The sequence below is a fragment of the Carya illinoinensis genome, chromosome 10 (assembly GCF_018687715.1).
Source record: "Carya illinoinensis cultivar Pawnee chromosome 10, C.illinoinensisPawnee_v1, whole genome shotgun sequence".
Lineage (NCBI taxonomy): Eukaryota > Viridiplantae > Streptophyta > Magnoliopsida > Fagales > Juglandaceae > Carya > Carya illinoinensis.
This window is the reverse complement of record NC_056761.1, coordinates 9,728,705-9,747,480: the sequence shown is the minus strand read 5'-3', so window position 1 is coordinate 9,747,480 and position 18,776 is coordinate 9,728,705. Positions and strand designations below refer to the sequence as shown.

The following is an 18,776-nucleotide window of genomic DNA, read 5'->3' as shown; positions in this document are numbered from 1 at the left end:
ATATATATATATATATATATATATATATATTATCTGCATTATTATCTTTATCTCATTGACCTTGATCGATAAAATAAATATATGATCCAAATTATATTCATAAATTGTATTATGATATTTATAAACTGATCAGGCTTGTGTGAGAGATATCATGTGGTATCATAATTAATTTTGGTAACTCCATAATTTGCTATTTATTATTTGAATAATGATATATATAGTCGTGGAGTGCGCAAGTGCCGTATAGTCATTTTAAAAAAGAGTGAAGTCAACTATTAAAAAATTAATTTTTTTCATGCGGGTCATGTATTTATCCATTTTTTTAAAATGATTTCGCGGTGCTTGCATACTCACAACTTCAATTATCATTTCTCTTATTATTTTGATAGATTTGTTTTCCAATAAATATTATTATATATCTTTCTTGTTAATAATAGAACTTAGATTAATTAACCGAAAAATGTTAGCTAAAACATATGATAAATTTAGAAATTGCATGCCATAGGTCCTCTTGATTTGAACTTTGACCAATTCTAATGCATGTTCTAAGTTTCTAACATCCAAGTCCTTAGTAATCTTTTAAAATTCTGATCCGAACTCTATGGTACTCTAAAATACCGAGAAAAGAACCCTTAACCACCAAACCGTTCGGCTGTTTTTAGTAAGATGGTCGTGAATTTTAAGTATGTTCACAAAGAAGAGAACATCTTCATAAAACTGTTTAGTCTTGATAATGTGTATATACTTTATATATAAATGCACATCTAACTGAATTAGCAATGGAAGAACCTTCCAAATTACCATTTCTTTGGCAAAACTTTACTACAAACAGTAAAATGTTGTTATTCATCTTAATTTTTATTATTTTTAATCATATGAAAAATATAATTAAAAGAAAAAAATTTTAAAAATAGGATTAATCAAACCAACAAAGTTACAAAAGCAAAGATTATAAGAATTTTCGAGCTTTTTTAATTTTTTTTCCTTAGCAATATCAATAATTAGGTTTGACTTGGATATAAAAAATGTTTCATTTCATCTAATCATTATAATTTTTTCAAATTCTTACATATAATATAATAAACAATTCAATTTTTTAAAATTTTAAAATAATAATAATATTAAATAATAATAATATTAAATAATAATATTTTATTTAATTTTCATCTTAATTTATTTAAACTCAACTCACAATTCAAAATTTCAAACCGGACATTAATCTTGGCAATGGTGTACATGTGTCATGCAGGATTGAGGGGGAAGATTGGATGGCTAACTACAGCCGACCAAACTGTTTTCTGATTCTTCAATCAATCATCTGCCATAAATATCCTTTGGGAAACTCCACATTGTTGTTGTTGTACGTTCGAAGTGCGGTTGAAGTTCGGCAGATAAAGGCAGGTGTGAAGAAGGATGTATGGTTGTTAGAAACTAAAGCTCGTGAGGATTAAAATAGGCAAAAACAACAGAAAAAATTAACAAAAAGGAAAAACATTGTATTCTATTGCGTATGGATACGGAACCTTCTCCAACAGACAGGCCAACAACCTAAACCAACCAAACTCTTATTATAATTACCTGTAGTTTGTGTATTCTAACTCATCCTTCCGATTATTTCTCTGCTGCACTGCTGTTCTTTGAACTCTTTTCATAAAAGGTTGGTTAACAACTTTAAAAAGAAGAATATCTCTGATCTTCTCCATTTTCTCTCGCTCTTTCTGAATCAGCCAAACATGTTCAGGCTTGTGCTGGTTCTCTCTCTTTTTTTCTCTATCTTTTTCTCCTCATCCTCAGCTCAGACATGTGCCAAATACAGCTTCCCCAGAAACCAGGTCTTTAGCTCCTGTAATGATCTTCCTTATCTGAATTCTTTCGTACATTGGAACTACGAAAAATCTTCTGGGAATCTCAAAATCGCGTATAGGCAAACCGGGGTCGCGCCCTCGACATGGAGTGCATGGGCGATCAACCCTACTGGTTCGGGTATGGTTGGAGCACAAGCTCTTGTTGCTTACCAACTGTCCAATGGAACCATGAGAGTTTACACCTCTCAGATCACTGGTTATAAAACCAAAATGGAGGAGGGAGAGCTGAAATTCGATGTCTCGAATTTGGAAGCAACACATGCAAATAGTGAGACTATAATCTATGCTACTTTGGCACTTCCAAACGATAGCAGTACTACTAGTATCAACCAGGTTTGGCAAATGGGTCCTGTTTCCAATGACAACCCAGGAGTGCATTCTTTTGCTGCTGCTAATACTAAATCCATGGGATCCCTGAATCTTCTGTCGGGGCAGACTGCAACGACGACTGGAGGGGGGAGCTCAAGATCCAGAGACAGAAATGTGAGTATGAGAAACTTTGCTCCTTTTTGTTGTCATAATGATTTTTTTCCAAGGTTTTTAGCGTATATTGGTGTTAGCTCCACCGTGCCTTGTTCTTCTTTATTCTTTTAAATCTTTTTGCTCAAGTTTTTATATAAATTGGGTTTTATTTGTTGAGTTTAGTTTTCTTCGTCGTAGCTTTCTCTGTTTTGATTTGGTATGTGGGACCTATAATTCTATGCAATCGTATGCGATTCTAAATTTGTGTTACATGAAGTTTTCCTACCTATAAGATAGGACATCTTGATATCTATCATGTACAAACCTGTTTGGGTTGCTCTGCAGCACCAAATCGAAAGTCCTATTTCATCAAATTGCTTTCTTTCCTCTCCTTGCTTTGACACAGATTTGTTTTCTTTCTAGTCTCTTAACAGTTTGGTAATAAATGGCCATATATATTTCGATTTCACATTATGTTCTTAAATTCAAGGCTTTAAGATGCTCATAACTTTTGCTAGACTTACTGTTATTGGAATGAAATTTCAGATTCATGGAGTGCTAAACGTAGTGAGTTGGGGTATTTTGATGCCTCTTGGTGTTATAATAGCAAGGTACTTGAGGGTATTCAAATCTGCAGACCCAGCATGGTTTTACCTACATGTCACTTGCCAAACTTCAGCTTATATTGTTGGAGTTTCTGGGTGGGCAACCGGTCTAAAGCTTGGTAACGAATCTGCTGGTGTCCAATACACCAAACACAGAACACTTGGCATTCTCCTTTTCATCCTTGCAACACTTCAGGTATCCAAAATTCTTCTCATACATACAATCAATGCTATTCCACATATTTTCTACCAAAGTTTGTCTCTTTCATTGCTAAGAAAGAATTGCACATCCTGTCTAGGTGTTTGCTTTGCTTCTAAGGCCGAACAAGGATCACAAATACAGATTTTACTGGAATATCTATCACCATTCAGTTGGGTATTTTGTCATCCTTCTCAGCATCATTAACATATTCTTAGGATTCGAGATTCTGATGCCGGAGAAGAAGTGGAAGAATGCTTACATTGGCATTATTGTGTTTTTGGTACTCAATGCTGTGTGGCTGGAGGCGTATACTTGGTATGTTGTGTTGAAGAGGAGAAGGTCACAAAGTGCAGAGAAGACGCTTCAGGCAGTGAATGGAGGAAATGGGGCTAATGGGTACGAGTCTAGAACACCACAGTATGTTTAAAATGGCTAACCGGATATAGGTTGTGATTGGTTAATTCTGGGTCTTTTCACCCAGTCATTTCCTTTTCTTTTTTGTGTTTCTTTGCTATTTATTCTCTCTGTTATTTCCACCTTTTTGCAAATTTGTGGACGAGGCTATTTGCTATTTAGGAAATCCCCATATAATGAGGGAGTTGGGTTCCAGAGTTGATTCATATAGAATAGTGTCTGGAGCCTGGACTTGTATTCGTGTACATGTATCAGTTAATTTCATGAGACGTTCTACATCTACAAGAAAATCTTATAAAAAAAAACTATATAATCTGACGTTCCACGTCAAATCATCTCATTTCGGAAGTATGATTTTGTAAAATTGCTTTGTAAATAAGCATTTCTCTAATTTAAAATTATATTTACTGTAACACCCATGTTTTCCATTGACTTGCTGAATACTTCCATCTCATGTCATGGTTCTAACAGTGAATCCAGGTCGATAGCATCTTTAAAATGTAGCAGTTTACACTTTACATGAACCTATTCCTGTAGCATGAATAGCATTTACATCTCAGATCCAACCAAACATAAAAAAATGCTGGAATTGTTCCACCGCCACGTTATCATCGGTCTTGTACTATATCTCAAGAGGCTAACGTTTAAAGAGCTTTTCAAGCCCATTTCAGGTAAGATTCAGAACATGTTGTAAGCCAATTGGTATAAAATGAAGAAACTCAAGAACTGGATGCTAAATATTAGTACTAATCGTTTTCAAGATGCATGAACAATTAGATTCGAGTACATCCAACCATTTGAGTTGTCATCTCAACCAATTCCAGAAATAATATCGCACTGCTTAAGGCACAAGAGGAGAGTAATCATTATATCCATTAAACAATCTATCAGTAAATGGAACATGATAGAATAATAGAAAGCATACTATTAATGGTTTTTGGAACATGGAAATTTTTATAAGTCGGGTCAATTTATTAATAGTGCAGAGGGGTGCAACCCAAGTACACAGGGTGCATACAAGAGAGAGCACTTGACTAGGAAAGTGAGGAAAATAGGAAGACATAAAATGCATCCCATTTGGAACATAGGAATTAAACTAAACCATATTGAATGAATTAGCAATATCCCAGATTTCAATGATCAAGTATGTGTCTCTCATTCTGAGTACTGTAAAGCCTCAACAAATGCATCCTTGACATAAGGGTTCGAAGCTGCTACTCGCTGGAATGTGATGTCAAAATCTTTACCAGATCTGATGGGTAATGATAACCATCAAATGTTAACATAGGTGAAATATTTAAAAACATACGTAATTGTAAATGCTTTTGAAGTTCAAAATCAAAATGCTTATCATGGCCTGCCAATTGTGCACTCAGCAAAACCACCCCAATGCATGGCCAACTCACATATTGATTTGTGATGGCCCATAGGATGAAGACTAATGAATGTTGACTGTTTTAACTACCTTGTTCAAAGGTTGCTATGGAAGAATGCTAGTCCTATCTAAATCCTCCAATATTCCCTTTTTTTGAAAAACATGTAAGACACATATTTAGGTATGTCACTTACGGGTCATACACAAGTCCTCCAGCTTCTATTACAATCACAGCACCACCTGCCACATCCCTGGGTACAAAAGCAGACCATCTCAGTCATGCATCACAACCAACCAATTTCAAATTAAAAATATCAAACAAAGAATCGAGCCATTTCAATCAAAAGAAGAACCTCACTGAGAAGTTACAGTATCATACCAAGGACCCCCAAAGCCGACTAAATAAAATAGGTCAAGCCTTCCACGTGCAATTTCACAGAGATCTAATGCACAAGAGCCAGTCATCCGAATCGATCTCACCTGATAAAAAAAGTATCCAATATTCATGACAGACACCAATGCATGTTATAAAGCTCAATACCTTTTTTTGATAAAGTAATAAGACATTTCATTGATATAAAGATAGGTATAGCCCAAGTACACTAGAGGTATACAAAAGCATACACCTATTTAAGAACTAGAAACAGTTACAAGGAAATCATGGAAGCTGAGACCATTCAAATCTAAAGCAATGGCCCACAAAAACAAAGTCTTCCAGAAAAAACTCCTAAACTCTTTCAAAAAACGTTCATGATCCTGTTATAAAGCTCAATACCTTTTTTTTTTGATAAATTAAAGCTCAATACCTTTGGTGGCATGTTTATACTTTACCTTGGAAAGTAGCCAATTAATTCTGTTTGTTGAGGCATCCAATGTCGACTTATCACGTTGGGTACCCACCTGCTCATTCAGGAAAAAATATTTCAGTTTGAAAAATGTTTTCGTGATTTTATTCTGAGATTTCACCAACTTGATTTGGGCTCATTATTTTGTTACTAAAGCTCTATAGCTCATGTGAAAGCCTAATGTTACAAGAAAATGACAAAGCATAAGAACTTTCATCAAATAGTTTTGCATCAAGGATTTATTCCATTGTATATTCACATACCTCAGTTACAAGGAGAGACTTCACAAGTTCTGCTTGAGATGATACTGCAACATTGCAAAATATAACCATGTAGCTGTTATAGGTTCTTAGGATTAGTAAGAGAGACACAAAACTGAAAGTTTAGGAAAAGTAGTCTCACTTCTTAGAGGGTTTCCATTCAGAAAAGCACCTTTTCCACGGATTCCAGTAAAAAGCTACATGTCATAAACCCAAAGTTAGATGTAGCACAGACATCAGTACTTATTAAAACATGCATTTTGACTACCAAATCCAATAATGTGCGAAACAGGATTCTACACATGCCAAGGAAATCAGGTGGTCGGAGAGTCCTGGAAAATTTAACAGCAAAAAGAAAAATTGAAAAAAAAAAAGGGTGGACCATATAGAACCTCTTGCCTCCAACAGGTCAGTTTAATCCTATCAGTCGTGGACAATAAGTATGACGGGGAGGAACAACTGATTACTTGATTTCTCATTGACAGTTGTGTTATGTGCTTCTTTCTGGACATACGACATGATGAAATATATCTTGCGAACTACAGGTTCCATCCATAAATTAATTGGAGGATTCTGCATACTATCTCTATGCCACAAATAGAATGGTCATTATGGTTGATAGCTTATGTCAAACATACACGGGGTATTAGAATTCTCACCTACCGTCCTCTTTTTTAAAAGAATTAGAATTCTCACCTCATTCATTATTGGATTGTAAACGACACCCACTGTAGGAACCTTTCCAATTGTAAGACCAATGGAAACACATACGAAAGGAAACCTACAATAATTAGGTTGGGAAAATAACAATCGACACGATTGAATATGAGGAGTAGAAATGATCACCTACAATAAAAGAAATTAATATTTACCCATGAACAAAGTTAGTGGTTCCATCCACTGGATCAACTATCCAAGTCGGTTCATCAGTCAAATCCACAGCACCAGAGGCAGCAGTAGTTTCTTCACCAATGAACTAAGAAGAGCAGCAGTTGGAACCAGTTCAGAAAGGATTAGTTTTTTGTTAGACAAAAAAAAAACATTCTGAGAAGATAAAAGACTACATTTTGAGCAATAATTGTAACCCTCTCCTATGCATAAAATTAAGAAATAAGGGATAAGTGTTGACCTTGTGTGTGGGGTAAAGCTGGGTGAGATGTCTAAATATGATATCTTCACATGCCTTATCGGTTTCGGTAACCAAATCCACCTGCATTGCACAGAAAAAAACTTTAGAATTAAAATTTGCTTGCTTGTTCTCTAAATTCGAGTCAACATCCTCGGTTTTTTTCCCTTTTCTAATGAATGCCTCTCATTCACAAAACTCACCATCGGGTCACTAACTAAATGGAAGGAAACAAAATAAACAAATAGGGGATTCTCACATCTTGCATGTGTTGACTGTTGTAAAAATACAAAACCTCTCATTGCCTTTGAATTAAAATTTGCATGTTGAATTGTATTAAAATTGCACAGAGAGTGATAGAATCTTCCAAAATTCATTCTTTACTGTTGGAAAGATAAATCTAATAATTTCCTATCACTTTTAATTCCCAAATAAGATAGAATATGCCAGCCTAGGCAAGTGCGTATCTAACAATAGCACAGGGTACATAAAAAGCTGGCACCTTTTATGCCAATGCATTAAAATCTATCAAATTAACATGTGCACATAAATTTTCACCTTAATTCATAAACACTTCTAGCCTCCGCTCTCTAAAGTCCTATTAACAATTGTACTTCTAAGTTTTAACCATTCATTGGCATGCTGCATGAGGCCCAAGAGATACTTACAATTCCATAGATTGCATTGATCGTATAAAGAAAACCCAAAAAGATAAGAGGTGTGGGATGTGGCGTATCAAATATCAAAGAAAGATATGATGCAACCCTTAACAGAGGGGGAGAGCATACCTCGCCTTTATGCTCCACATGTTTTGTCTGATAGAACCCCTCACGAATTACCTGAAAATTAAATATTTACGACAATACAAATATATTACAGGAAAAATACAAGGAAAACGTATTTAAAAGAAACCAAAGACAAAATGGACTTCGGATTATAACAAACCTCGCCAGCTCTCTTCGCTGCATCGATAGCAGATGCGAGGAAGTCTGAGAGAGAATCTGAACCCCAAAGAATTCGGAAGGAAATAAAAAATATATATATAAAGCTTGAGTTCATCAGTATCAAGGAAAACAATGTGTTTAGGGTTTGGACCCGAAAAAGAAACAAAGAAACGCAAGGAGAGAGAGAGAGAGAGAGAGAGAGAGAGAGAGAGAGAGAGAGAGATGGGGGCCTACCATTTCCAGCCATTTTTTAAGGCTCTGTAGAAGAAGAAGAGAGAGAAGTGAGGTAAAACCAGATGATTTTATAAGGATTTGTCTCCGAGCTTTCAGCTCACGACTTACGTAGCAAACCCTGAAACAACAAAAACAACAGCACATCCCATGTGTTCAAATAGAAGATCAACTCAAAATTCATCTTCTCTGTTTTGTTTTTTTCTTTAAAATTTAAATGCCTTGGATTGGAGTTCCTGGGTGTGTCTGGACTCTGGACAGTCTGGTCCAATAATAAATATTTAAGTTAGTAACGCATTTTTTGTTAGCATTCTTCCTCGTTGCTGATCATAATGATTTATGGATATGCTTATCATCATCAACTAATGCATATGCTGGCGATTAGATCATAACCTTAATAATAAAGATCACTCTTCTTCTGAGCCAGCGAGCTTGGAGTTACGCCTTCGAATTCTGTGAGGTGTGAGGTACACGACGAACAGGGCTCCCTGAAATATACAAGGAAAGAGGCATCTATTAATAGCAATACCAAATAGTACATGCTGCTGCCACTGTCATTGCCAAGGAAACAGAGATGCTTTCACCCGTCAATCACACGCTCGATTCGATACATTCTCAATAGTCAATGGATACATAGATTTTTTTTAAAACTATAATTACAAGTTAAATTATACATTAATCTATATATTAATATGATGTGATTAATTAAAAAATAAATCTTATTAATAACAGTGTTAATTTAAATTTTAAATATGAATAAATCAATATTAATATACAGATTAGTGTGCGACTGTTTTTATATGTAACATAACTCATTCTTTTTTTTCTATTTTGTCCCATTTTCGAATCCAACAGGACTTGATGGCTTTGGTACATGAATACCTGTCCCAAAGATCTCTGCGGATCCAGAGGCTTCAGCCTACCATTGGAAAAGTAAGCATAAACAATCTCAATGTCAAGTATGAAATTATCGTGTCATCTGTATTCATGAACTAAATAATAATTCAAATGTTTATGATCAATTTCAAGCTGTGGGGTATCTTGCTTTATCCTCTTAACAACTTTTAATTACAATGCAACTTGTGAACAATTCAACCATCTGCATCGACCAAAAAAATTTCACAACTTATTTATCCACTTTTTTTTTTTTTTTTTATTAGCACCGGGTGTCTGAAAACGCGTCCTGACTAATTCCAAGAGTGTACAAGCTCTCGACAAAGAGTTTCCAATAAGGGCACCTCGGTGAATTCAAAAGGAAAATCATCTTATTTATCTACATTACAGAAGTATATTTAGATTACAGGACAGGAATATGGGAAACTACGGGACAGGAATCGAGCAAGAAAAAAGGCCACGTCGGATCTTAATAGCGTCCAATGCTTGGGGGCTACAAGAGTAGAAAAATTAACAATTAAATTGAGTTACAGAAACACGGTAACTTCGAAACAAAATAGAGCTGGCTCCTGGGTGGTCTCAAGATTCCCTAGGTTCGAGGGCAGCAATTTCTTTCACAACTTGAACTTTGTCAGCCTCAAACTCTTCATCCTCTGCAACAAAAGCAAACTAAACTGTAAACACAATGCCGACTGCAAAGTCGATTGTTACATATTGTTAATAGCAATGCATGTTTTACCCTTATCTGGTTTGAAATCAGCAAACAGCCTTAAAAGCTTGCTTTTGTTTGCAACAAGTATGCTGACTATGTCGGGAGGTTTGTTTTGATTAGCCGCAAATAGCTGTTGAAATTCAAACATGTAAACATACTTGAAGGAGCACTTGAAAGGTCATTAGTTCAAAATGCAGCCTAACCCAAAATATAGTACCTTAAACACGTGAAATGCTTCTATCTGGATGCTCTTGCTGGACTCCTGCGATCAAGGGAATCCACTATTTATCACACAAATATTCAGTTGAATTCGATATTCTACCTTTCCGTTTGGGTGATGTATATTACATTCATAAGTAAAATAAGATGAACAATCTAGCTCTTATTTTAAATTATCAAAGAGTTCATCATTAGTTGGTCACAGAATCCTCAATCCACTGGTATTTTTGTGGTTTAAAACCTGACACTTGTCTAGAGTAGAGAAGGCATCCTCTATGCAACAGGTTCACACTCCACAATAGAAAGAAAATGTTGCCCTCTGGGGCCCAAAGTATAGCAGTATACTGTCATTTAATGGCATAAAGACGGGCGAAAAAACCAAATGCATCATAAACTAACATAAAACTTCTTGTGAGGATTGGTAAGAATTCAAATAAAAGGTGAAAGAGACACCCTCTTAACAGGATGCGGTGTAAAACTTAAAAACCTGACCATGAGAGTCTAATAATTTAAAATAAAAAACACACCATATATGGTTATTTTTCACATTCTAATTCTAAAATCTAAACCCTAAACCCTTAAACCCCAAATCATTTTAGGACCACAACCAGCCATTACTCCGGCTGTTCCTCAAAGTGGTCAGAGATATGCCTTAGCCAGTGGGCCAGATATCCAAACCCTAAAACCCACCACTCCAGCTGCGGTCACAAGAGGTGGTAGGGGATCCAAACCACCCCAAAATGGGGGGCTGGCCACCAACCGTCTTTTTCCTAGTTTAATTGCATTTTATGATTTTATAGGTCTTATGCAGTGTAGGTGACCCTATTTTGTTCATCAGTAAAAAGATAATGTGTCAACATTGGATTGAAGGGTCTTAGAAAGCTACTTTACATCACATCCTGTTTTAAGATAAAAATTCAAGATGAATATATTAAGCAATCTGACAGTGTCATACTCTGAGAAGATTCATAAGAATCCTCAAGTTGTCCCTTGAGCTAACGTATCTTGTCATTATGGCCGAATTTGAACGATCCAGTAGCATATCTCCCAACAGCTGAAACCGAAAAAAATAACAAAAACTTCTCAGCAAATTGAATTTCAGAATTATTTAAATCCTTTTCAGCAAACAGTATAATGTCAGAGTTGCATTATATCAACAGGGGAAAATCATTCCTCGGTCATGACCTCCATACATATGTAACTCCACCCCCCACCCCCAACCCCACCCCTTTTCCTTTCAAATATTTGGGCCAAACGTCCAGCACTGATCATACCTTGATGGCTTGTCGTCTGGTGATGTAATTAGTAGATTCCAGTAACTTTGAGTTATACTCAGCAAAGAACTGCAAACAGAGAAAAAATGGAGAATTTCAAGTCATGACCGATCAGAAGCCTTAGGTTAACTGCCCAGCAAGGTGACAAACTCATGTCAGCATAGTTGGTGATTCATTTCCCCATTAGCTTAGGCTTTTAATTAAGTGGTTACTGCCATGGTATGAGAACAAATAATCCTGAATTCAAGCTCTGCCTCCATTTGATGCTTCCATTAACTTAGTGGTGTTTGGATGTTGAGGTGAGATGAGTTGAAATCATCTCAATATCCAAACAGGGCCTTAGCCTTTCTGGAATCTAGACCCACATATACAGGGGAGTATAAGAACATTTGATCTAACTATTAGATTCACCTGTTCTTGACAAGCAGTAATTTATGAGCGCCTCATCAATAAGAGTTTCCAAACTTGGTAGTAATTTTTTTTTATACAAGTAAAATTTTATTGATAGGAAAAGACATAGCCCAAATACACAGGGAGTATACATCAAATACGCCTAAAAACCACTAAGCACTAGTGAGAGATACAGTAGTAACAATAATAATAATGGAAACAAAAAGAACAGGATCGCCACTGAGTTGTCATTAAAAATGTTCTTTCTCAATTTTTATCTCCTACACGTAGATCAAACTACCCTTGATACACTTTAAATTGAGTGTGCATCACATAAGTTTCTTCTAGTCTTCTTGTGTTTGTAACAAGAAACAACCAAAGTGAAAGATAACTTACCCAGTCATAATTCTTAGAAAGAAACTCCGCAACAGTTGATTTATGCCTTGTCAGGAGTTCCTGCAAGAAAAAGTGAACAATTGCATCAGAATGATCCTGGTGCGATAGTGACTCCGTAAGTGCATGGATTAAACAAAATGATAGCAAAAAGGCCCCAATACTTTCATTGGAAAATTGAATATGCATACATAATATATTATATTATAATGAGAAAAAACGTTTTATGCAGACTCATGCATAAAGATCTTCAACAGACAAAATATAATAGAATTATGGGCCAGGAGATGCACTGATAGAAAAAACAGTGATACTAGATAGGAAAACAGATCAGACATTCAATACATTCAACACTATGGCTTTGGCTGAATAGAATGCAACAATTGACAGTCTAACTTAGCAAAGTGCCACAACATCATGCAGTTCTAACTTCTCAAATAGGACATATTTACAAAAGGACAAACCAGACTACTTCCAGAAAGCTAGTTTCTCAAATTGAAAAAAAAAAAAAATACCCTTATTTGGAATTGACAGAATAATACAGATGATTGCGACTCATGAGTACATCTGTGTCAGTTAGACTCACCTTAAAAGTTGCGGCAGCATCTGCGGCAATGTCAAAATTTGGAAGTTGAATATAATCAAAAAACTTCTTCATGTGTTGAGATTCCAAAACATATCTGCAGTTAAAACAGGAAGAATCCGATAAGTCGTAAAGATTACACCAGACAAACATCATTAATGAATCAGCTAGAAATAAATTGAAATTTGACTGTAATTGATAATGAATAGATAGATGTAAGTAGGGAAAAAAAAAAAACATATTATTTGATCATTTGATTTCGCAGCAGTAGCCAGCCCAAAAATGATACCAACTAGACACTACAACTAGCATCATAATTGCTCAAGACTTTATTGATATGATAGTCCACAAGGCCAAAAGCCAGGCAATTTCACTCACCTTGCAACACTCTGGTGACGAATGCACTCCCTCAGCATTGCACCATAGTGTAATGCCATGTCTGCGTTTTCATAACTAAACAGAACAACATTCTACCATTAGAAGATGAAGATCAATACGAGCCAATGAGGAAAAACAAGTTTTGAAAAGCCTAAACAACTGACATCAAAGGAACATATTACAACTTAAAAACAATTGTCTAACCTAAATTCTTATGAAAAGGGGCATCATGAATTAATAGCAACTAAGAGCACTCCCAATCGATTTTGTTTCTTGTTATCTATAATATGTCACCAATATTCACTTTTTTTATTTTACCGAGTGACTCCTATATACTGCTAGACATCAGCTTATCTCTTTTTTCTCTATATCATTCAACTAATCTTTTTTATTTATTTTTATTCATTTCAAATATTTCTTCTAACTACTAATGAATTTATAATATCCTCAAATCTTTTAATATTTTCAATACCTCCCTATATACAATATGACATAATTCTGTCCTATACACAAAATATAAATATAAATAAATTTCTTTTATGTTCAAGTACCAACATATATATACATATGACATTTTATGCCCAAGTTTTATAGTTTAATAAAAAAGTTCAAGAACCATCATAGTCAGCCAAAGCAATAATCCCAGTCTCTTCCGATATCTGTAATTAAAAATATATTTAAGAATAGCTTTTAAAAATCAATGGGGCTGGAAGTAAAATATGAAGAAATAAAAGAGTCTTTATAAATAAAAAAGTGGGGAATCAGGAATGCAGAGGAGAGAAAAAATTTTTAAAAATTTAACATGTATGAACAGTGCAAGCCAGATCTAGCAAGATTACTGTAGCAAACTGGAAAATCAAGATAAAAATAGAAGAAGATCCAGTGGAGCTTCTTTTTGGATAAATATTGAGTTATTTTAGATAAATGTGTGCTTTACATGATCCATTGGGAGTGCTGTAACAGCAATGTAAATGCCTGATAATTATAATGGTTCAATGAACAATTAACTAAATAAGCTCAAATCCTCCAGATGAAGGAAAGAAAGGCTTAATCATCTCGCTACATGTTTCATGAGCTGTCTGAGATCTAGCACTGAATGGCCAAGATTTTAACCTAAAGAGATGCATTATAAACCACAAGGTTTACTTTGGAAAAATTTCCAAAATATGAATTCTTTAACTTCAAGTTTTGTACTTGAAATTACTTACCAAAGAAAAAAAAGTTTTGTACTTGAAATTAAAATTTTTTAATCAAACCAAATTCTTGGTTGGTCAAAGACCTGAAGTAGTTTACCACCTAGTCTAGAAGAAGTGATTAATATTTATGAACCCAAACCACTTTGAAGTTCAGTTGATTTATTTTCTAGAGCTGGGTCATAACAACATTGAAGCAAATCTTGGTTTCCATAAAGAGAAACTTTAATATGAACTTGATAGATCAAGAAGATAACATTAGAATTCTCTCAAAGGATTCGATTATACCTAGTTCAAATAGGAACATACCAGATATCACTATCAATTTAAACTGATTTTTCTTCAGCCAATGACCCTAGCTCAAATGACACTTTTTTTCTTTCCAGGTAAGTGAAAGCACACCAAGCATTATATGCACGATATATTTAAGCCTCAAAGATTATATGGGCCTTCAAGACCCGACCAGAGATCATGAATGGAATAATAAGGGGTAACAATTCCAAACCACTTCCGACAGTGGCTTACCCTGTTATCAGAATATCCATTAGATCTATGTTTGCTTCCAAGTAATCAGATGCAATTAGTCTTGAATGAACTTGTTGCCTTTGTAAATTTGCAACAACTTGAGTGGCATCTTTTCGAGCCTGGAAACAATGATCTGTGTCAAGATTAATGCAAGCTATGATTTGTAGACACAAACACAAGGTGTCAGATAGTCGTTTTTGGTCAGTAATGCTATGTTGAAGGTTGCTACACTATGTTTTCTGGCTGAAAAAGCATATAAGAGGAACTCTCAATGGTATTTCCTTGTGAAATAATAATGTGAAAAAATATGGCTCTGTTCATTCTTGCATGTAGAAGAAGCATATTGAAACAATCATGAATCTATAACCATGTGCAACTGAAATCAAGACATGCATAATCTCATCAATTATTCAAATAAGAAGCATAAATAAAAAATAAATAAATAGGTGACAAGTAGGGTTGTACAAACAAAAACCGGGACTGAACTAGCCAAAATCAGCAGAACTGGCTGGTTATTCACCAAAGCCAGTTGATCGCCTGTCCCAATTTCTTAAAAACACAATTATGGCTGTGTTTGGATGTTAAGCTGAGCGGGAGCTCTTTATGAATAGTAGTGAATTGAGTTGGTAGAGTGAGATATGTGGGGCCCATCTAAGATGAGTTTAGAGATATTTATGGGAAGTTGACAAAGGTTGTGGGTCCCACATATAAAGAGGTGTTGAGTTGAAAAAGATTGTGGGTCCCACATGTAAATAGGTTTTGAGTTGAGATAAGTCTAGTAATTTGAGAGTTGGGTGTTTAAATATTAGACTCAGCTTAAAATTAGACTCAACTGAGTTGATCTCAATTGAGTTTAACAACCGAACGAGGCCTTGATATGGTGTTGGTCCAAGTGACTCAATTCACACAGTCCGCACCGAACCAATATAACAATATAAAATTATTACTTAAAACAATATAAACTTATTACTTATCAAAATAAATAAATAAATAAGCTTACTACTTATCAAAAAGCAATATAAACTTCTTATATTTTTACATTTATAGGAAGTACAACCCTCATATAACCAATGATTTAATTCACAATTATAGTCTTGTAGTATGGTGGCAATATCAACTACAAAAAATAAAACCAAACAAAGATTAAGTTTTATTCCAAAAAAATAAACATCCAAAGCCTTTTTCTTTTGGCCAAATTTTAAGTTATTAAAAATGTGTAATATACATTTTTATTTTAGAACCAAACTTTTGAGTTTTAGAGAATAACAATCTTTGGAGATTTTAAGGGAACTTCGGAATTTTTAATGTTTATAGGACAATGAGCCTTTTTACAAATATTTAGAGGCTAAAAATATCAACTACAAAAAATAAAACCAAACAAAGATTAAGTTTTATTTCAAAAAAATAAACATCCAATGCCTTTTTCTTTTGGCCAAATTTTAAGTTATTAAAAATGTGTAATATACATTTTTATTTTAGAACCAAACTTTTGAGTTTTAGAGAACAATAATCTTTTGAGATTTTAAGGGAACTTGGGAATTTTTAATGTTTATAGGACAATAAGCATTTTTACAAATATTTAGAGGCTAAAAAAGCGAGTACGTTAGGTCCTTGGGCAGTGGATGGGCATGAAAATGCAGTAAAACTCTCAAATTAAGGGTGACAATCCTAGTTGATCATATCTCAGTCCAAGAGCCAGTCATACTTACCTCCAAATTCAATTTCGGAAGACATAAAATCAGAAGCCGCAGTGTGTTCTCTTTAAAAAACTCCTGGGTCAATTGTGCACAAGCTTCTGCAACTGGCTCAGATTCACTATCTCCATAAAGAATTGACTTTAGCTCCCTTAAATTTTTACACAACTCCGACATCTGCTAAGAAATGCATAGTTGAAAAGCAAGGTAAATTTACAAAACTGAGAAAACTAACAAATAGACAAAAAGGTCGAAAAATTCCAAAACCTTAACACCAGAAATATATTTTTTTTTTACACAAAAATATTCCTAGTTTCACTATCCCACTAAATTTAGATAATAAAAATATTTCTCGTATAAATCACACAGTTCGACACTTCAACCACAAAATAACCTATATATACATTAAACATTGCTGTAAAAAATTCTGCACGCACAAATATTTTTGATAAGTTCTCTGATAGGGTATTGATGGCAGGGGACTAGCTTTGCAAGAGACCTTCAACCCAGGTCGGGGTGTGAAGAAGGGCATCCACAACCTCCAATTAGAAGGTAAGGATCACTCATTAGATTTTTAATCTCTTATATGCTACTGGGTTTTTCATTCCATAGAACAACAATATCAGCATCGGCTAAGCATGAAAAAAAATTATCAAAAGTGTCAAGAAAAGCTCTTAAAGCTCAAACTGATGTGAAATTTACCTAACTTAACCGATTCTTGTTTTAAGCATATTGGGAAAGGGTCAAAAACAAAAAACAAAGCAAACGAAGACAAGAGAAACATCTGGTAAGGATAAAAATTATGATTCAAATGATTAAATTGACTTTTTCCCATAAAATGTGCAAGCGCAGAACGAAATTCAGGTATTCAATTTTACATACTCTTTCCTCTAGAACCAGAATTTATAAGCCACCTCAGTAACTGAGATAGAAGCCACTATTTACCTTGATTGAGATCACTTTTTCGTTTCTATCATAAAACCAAATCCCCCCAACTTTCTTAAAAAAAACTAAAACTAAAACTAAAACCTTAACAGAAAAAAAAAATAAAAAGAAAATCTCAGAATCATCCCGATCCGCTGCGAATCAAAGCGGACTAATTCGATAGCGAGTGATCCGAATGGAGAGGAAAAGAGACAGAAGGAGAAGCAAAAGACGAACCTTCTCCTCGCGCTTGCTCTCGCGGGTATCGGAGCTGCCGCTGCTACTGCGCTGGGCGTAGAGGAGGAGATCGCGGGTCTGGCGGACGACGTCGGGAGGGGTGCGAGGCTTAGACTTGAAGAGGCCCTTCATGTTAGCGGTCTCCGAAGGAAGCACGGGCTTCTCTAGCTGCTTCTGCGGCTGAGGAAGCCCCTTCGCCTTCGGCGCCGCCGATGACGGATTCGACAAACAGTTCCCTATTTTGTCTCTCTATCTTTATCTGTCCCACTCAAGGGGTTTCCGTTCTCTCTCTGTCACCGGACCGGACGTCTGTTCACGAGGATGATGGTAACAGAGATGGAGAGGACGTTATTCGAGTGCATCCATGGTCGCCAATGGAAGATTGACAGCTCAATCTTTCATACAGATTTTTTTAAAAGAAAATTATAATTTATAATATAACAGATCATTCTCAATAATTTAAAATTTCAGTCAAAACACAAAAAATTCAAAAGTAGTTCACACAACTCGATGTCTCGATCACTGCTGTTGGACGATCCACCCCTCGCTGTCCCCTTGCTAGATGGGTGAGATTTTCGGGATTTTATTTGTTAGAATAAATAATAAATTCTTAATAGGATTTTTTTTAAACATGTTTTGCATCAATATTTTTAAAAATAAATAGATAAAATTAAAATATATTTCAATATAATTTTTTAAAATATTTTTTATTTTAATTGTTTTAAATATTGTTTTAAAGTTTACGTTTTGTATGAATTTAGACAAATAACAAGTAAAAGTATATATTTTTAAAATTAAAAGATGTTTAAATTTCAAATGAGACCATGGGTGAGGGCTAAAAAATAAGAGAAATAATTTTTGCAGTCAGTAAACGCAGTCGTTTTGAAAAAATTGAATTAATATGGGACCTATATAAAACTTTTTTTTATTCATTCTGTACAACCATGAAAAAAAAATATTTTTATAATTTTTTTTATTTATTCTGTACAGCCGATTGTATTTACCGACTGCGTCTAGCAAAGCCCAAAAAA

At 34.8% G+C, this 18,776-nt stretch overlaps 3 protein-coding genes across 3 annotated transcripts; 1 reads left to right on the top strand and 2 right to left on the bottom strand.

Annotated features, from left to right (window-relative positions):
* Positions 1-1,556: 1,556 nt before the first annotated feature.
* On the top strand, positions 1,557-3,826 carry LOC122279678 (cytochrome b561 and DOMON domain-containing protein At5g47530-like). The gene is made up of 3 exons (XM_043090452.1): positions 1,557-2,348; positions 2,874-3,128; positions 3,232-3,826. Exons 1-3 carry the CDS (start codon positions 1,734-1,736, stop codon positions 3,559-3,561), a joined length of 1,200 nt encoding a protein of 399 aa, XP_042946386.1. The 5' UTR covers positions 1,557-1,733; the 3' UTR covers positions 3,562-3,826.
* A 624-nt stretch (positions 3,827-4,450) lies between these two features.
* LOC122279679 (inositol-phosphate phosphatase-like) lies at positions 4,451-8,881 on the bottom strand. Its single transcript, XM_043090453.1, has 13 exons — positions 8,723-8,881; positions 8,333-8,450; positions 8,100-8,155; positions 7,943-7,993; positions 7,158-7,238; positions 6,901-7,004; positions 6,725-6,809; positions 6,171-6,225; positions 6,032-6,075; positions 5,755-5,823; positions 5,303-5,403; positions 5,118-5,174; positions 4,451-4,800 (listed from the first exon to the last, which is right to left on the bottom strand). Exons 2-13 carry the CDS (start codon positions 8,343-8,345, stop codon positions 4,704-4,706), a joined length of 813 nt encoding a protein of 270 aa, XP_042946387.1. The 5' UTR covers positions 8,346-8,450; positions 8,723-8,881; the 3' UTR covers positions 4,451-4,703.
* Positions 8,882-9,572: 691 nt separating this feature from the next.
* Positions 9,573-18,172, bottom strand: LOC122279661 (putative MO25-like protein At5g47540). Its single transcript, XM_043090416.1, has 11 exons — positions 17,746-18,172; positions 16,600-16,761; positions 14,891-15,009; positions 13,173-13,247; positions 12,798-12,891; positions 12,215-12,274; positions 11,429-11,497; positions 11,110-11,208; positions 10,153-10,197; positions 9,963-10,065; positions 9,573-9,876 (listed from the first exon to the last, which is right to left on the bottom strand). The coding sequence occupies exons 1-11, from the start codon at positions 17,875-17,877 to the stop codon at positions 9,803-9,805; spliced, it is 1,032 nt and encodes a 343-aa protein (XP_042946350.1). The 5' UTR covers positions 17,878-18,172; the 3' UTR covers positions 9,573-9,802.
* Positions 18,173-18,776: the final 604 nt, after the last annotated feature.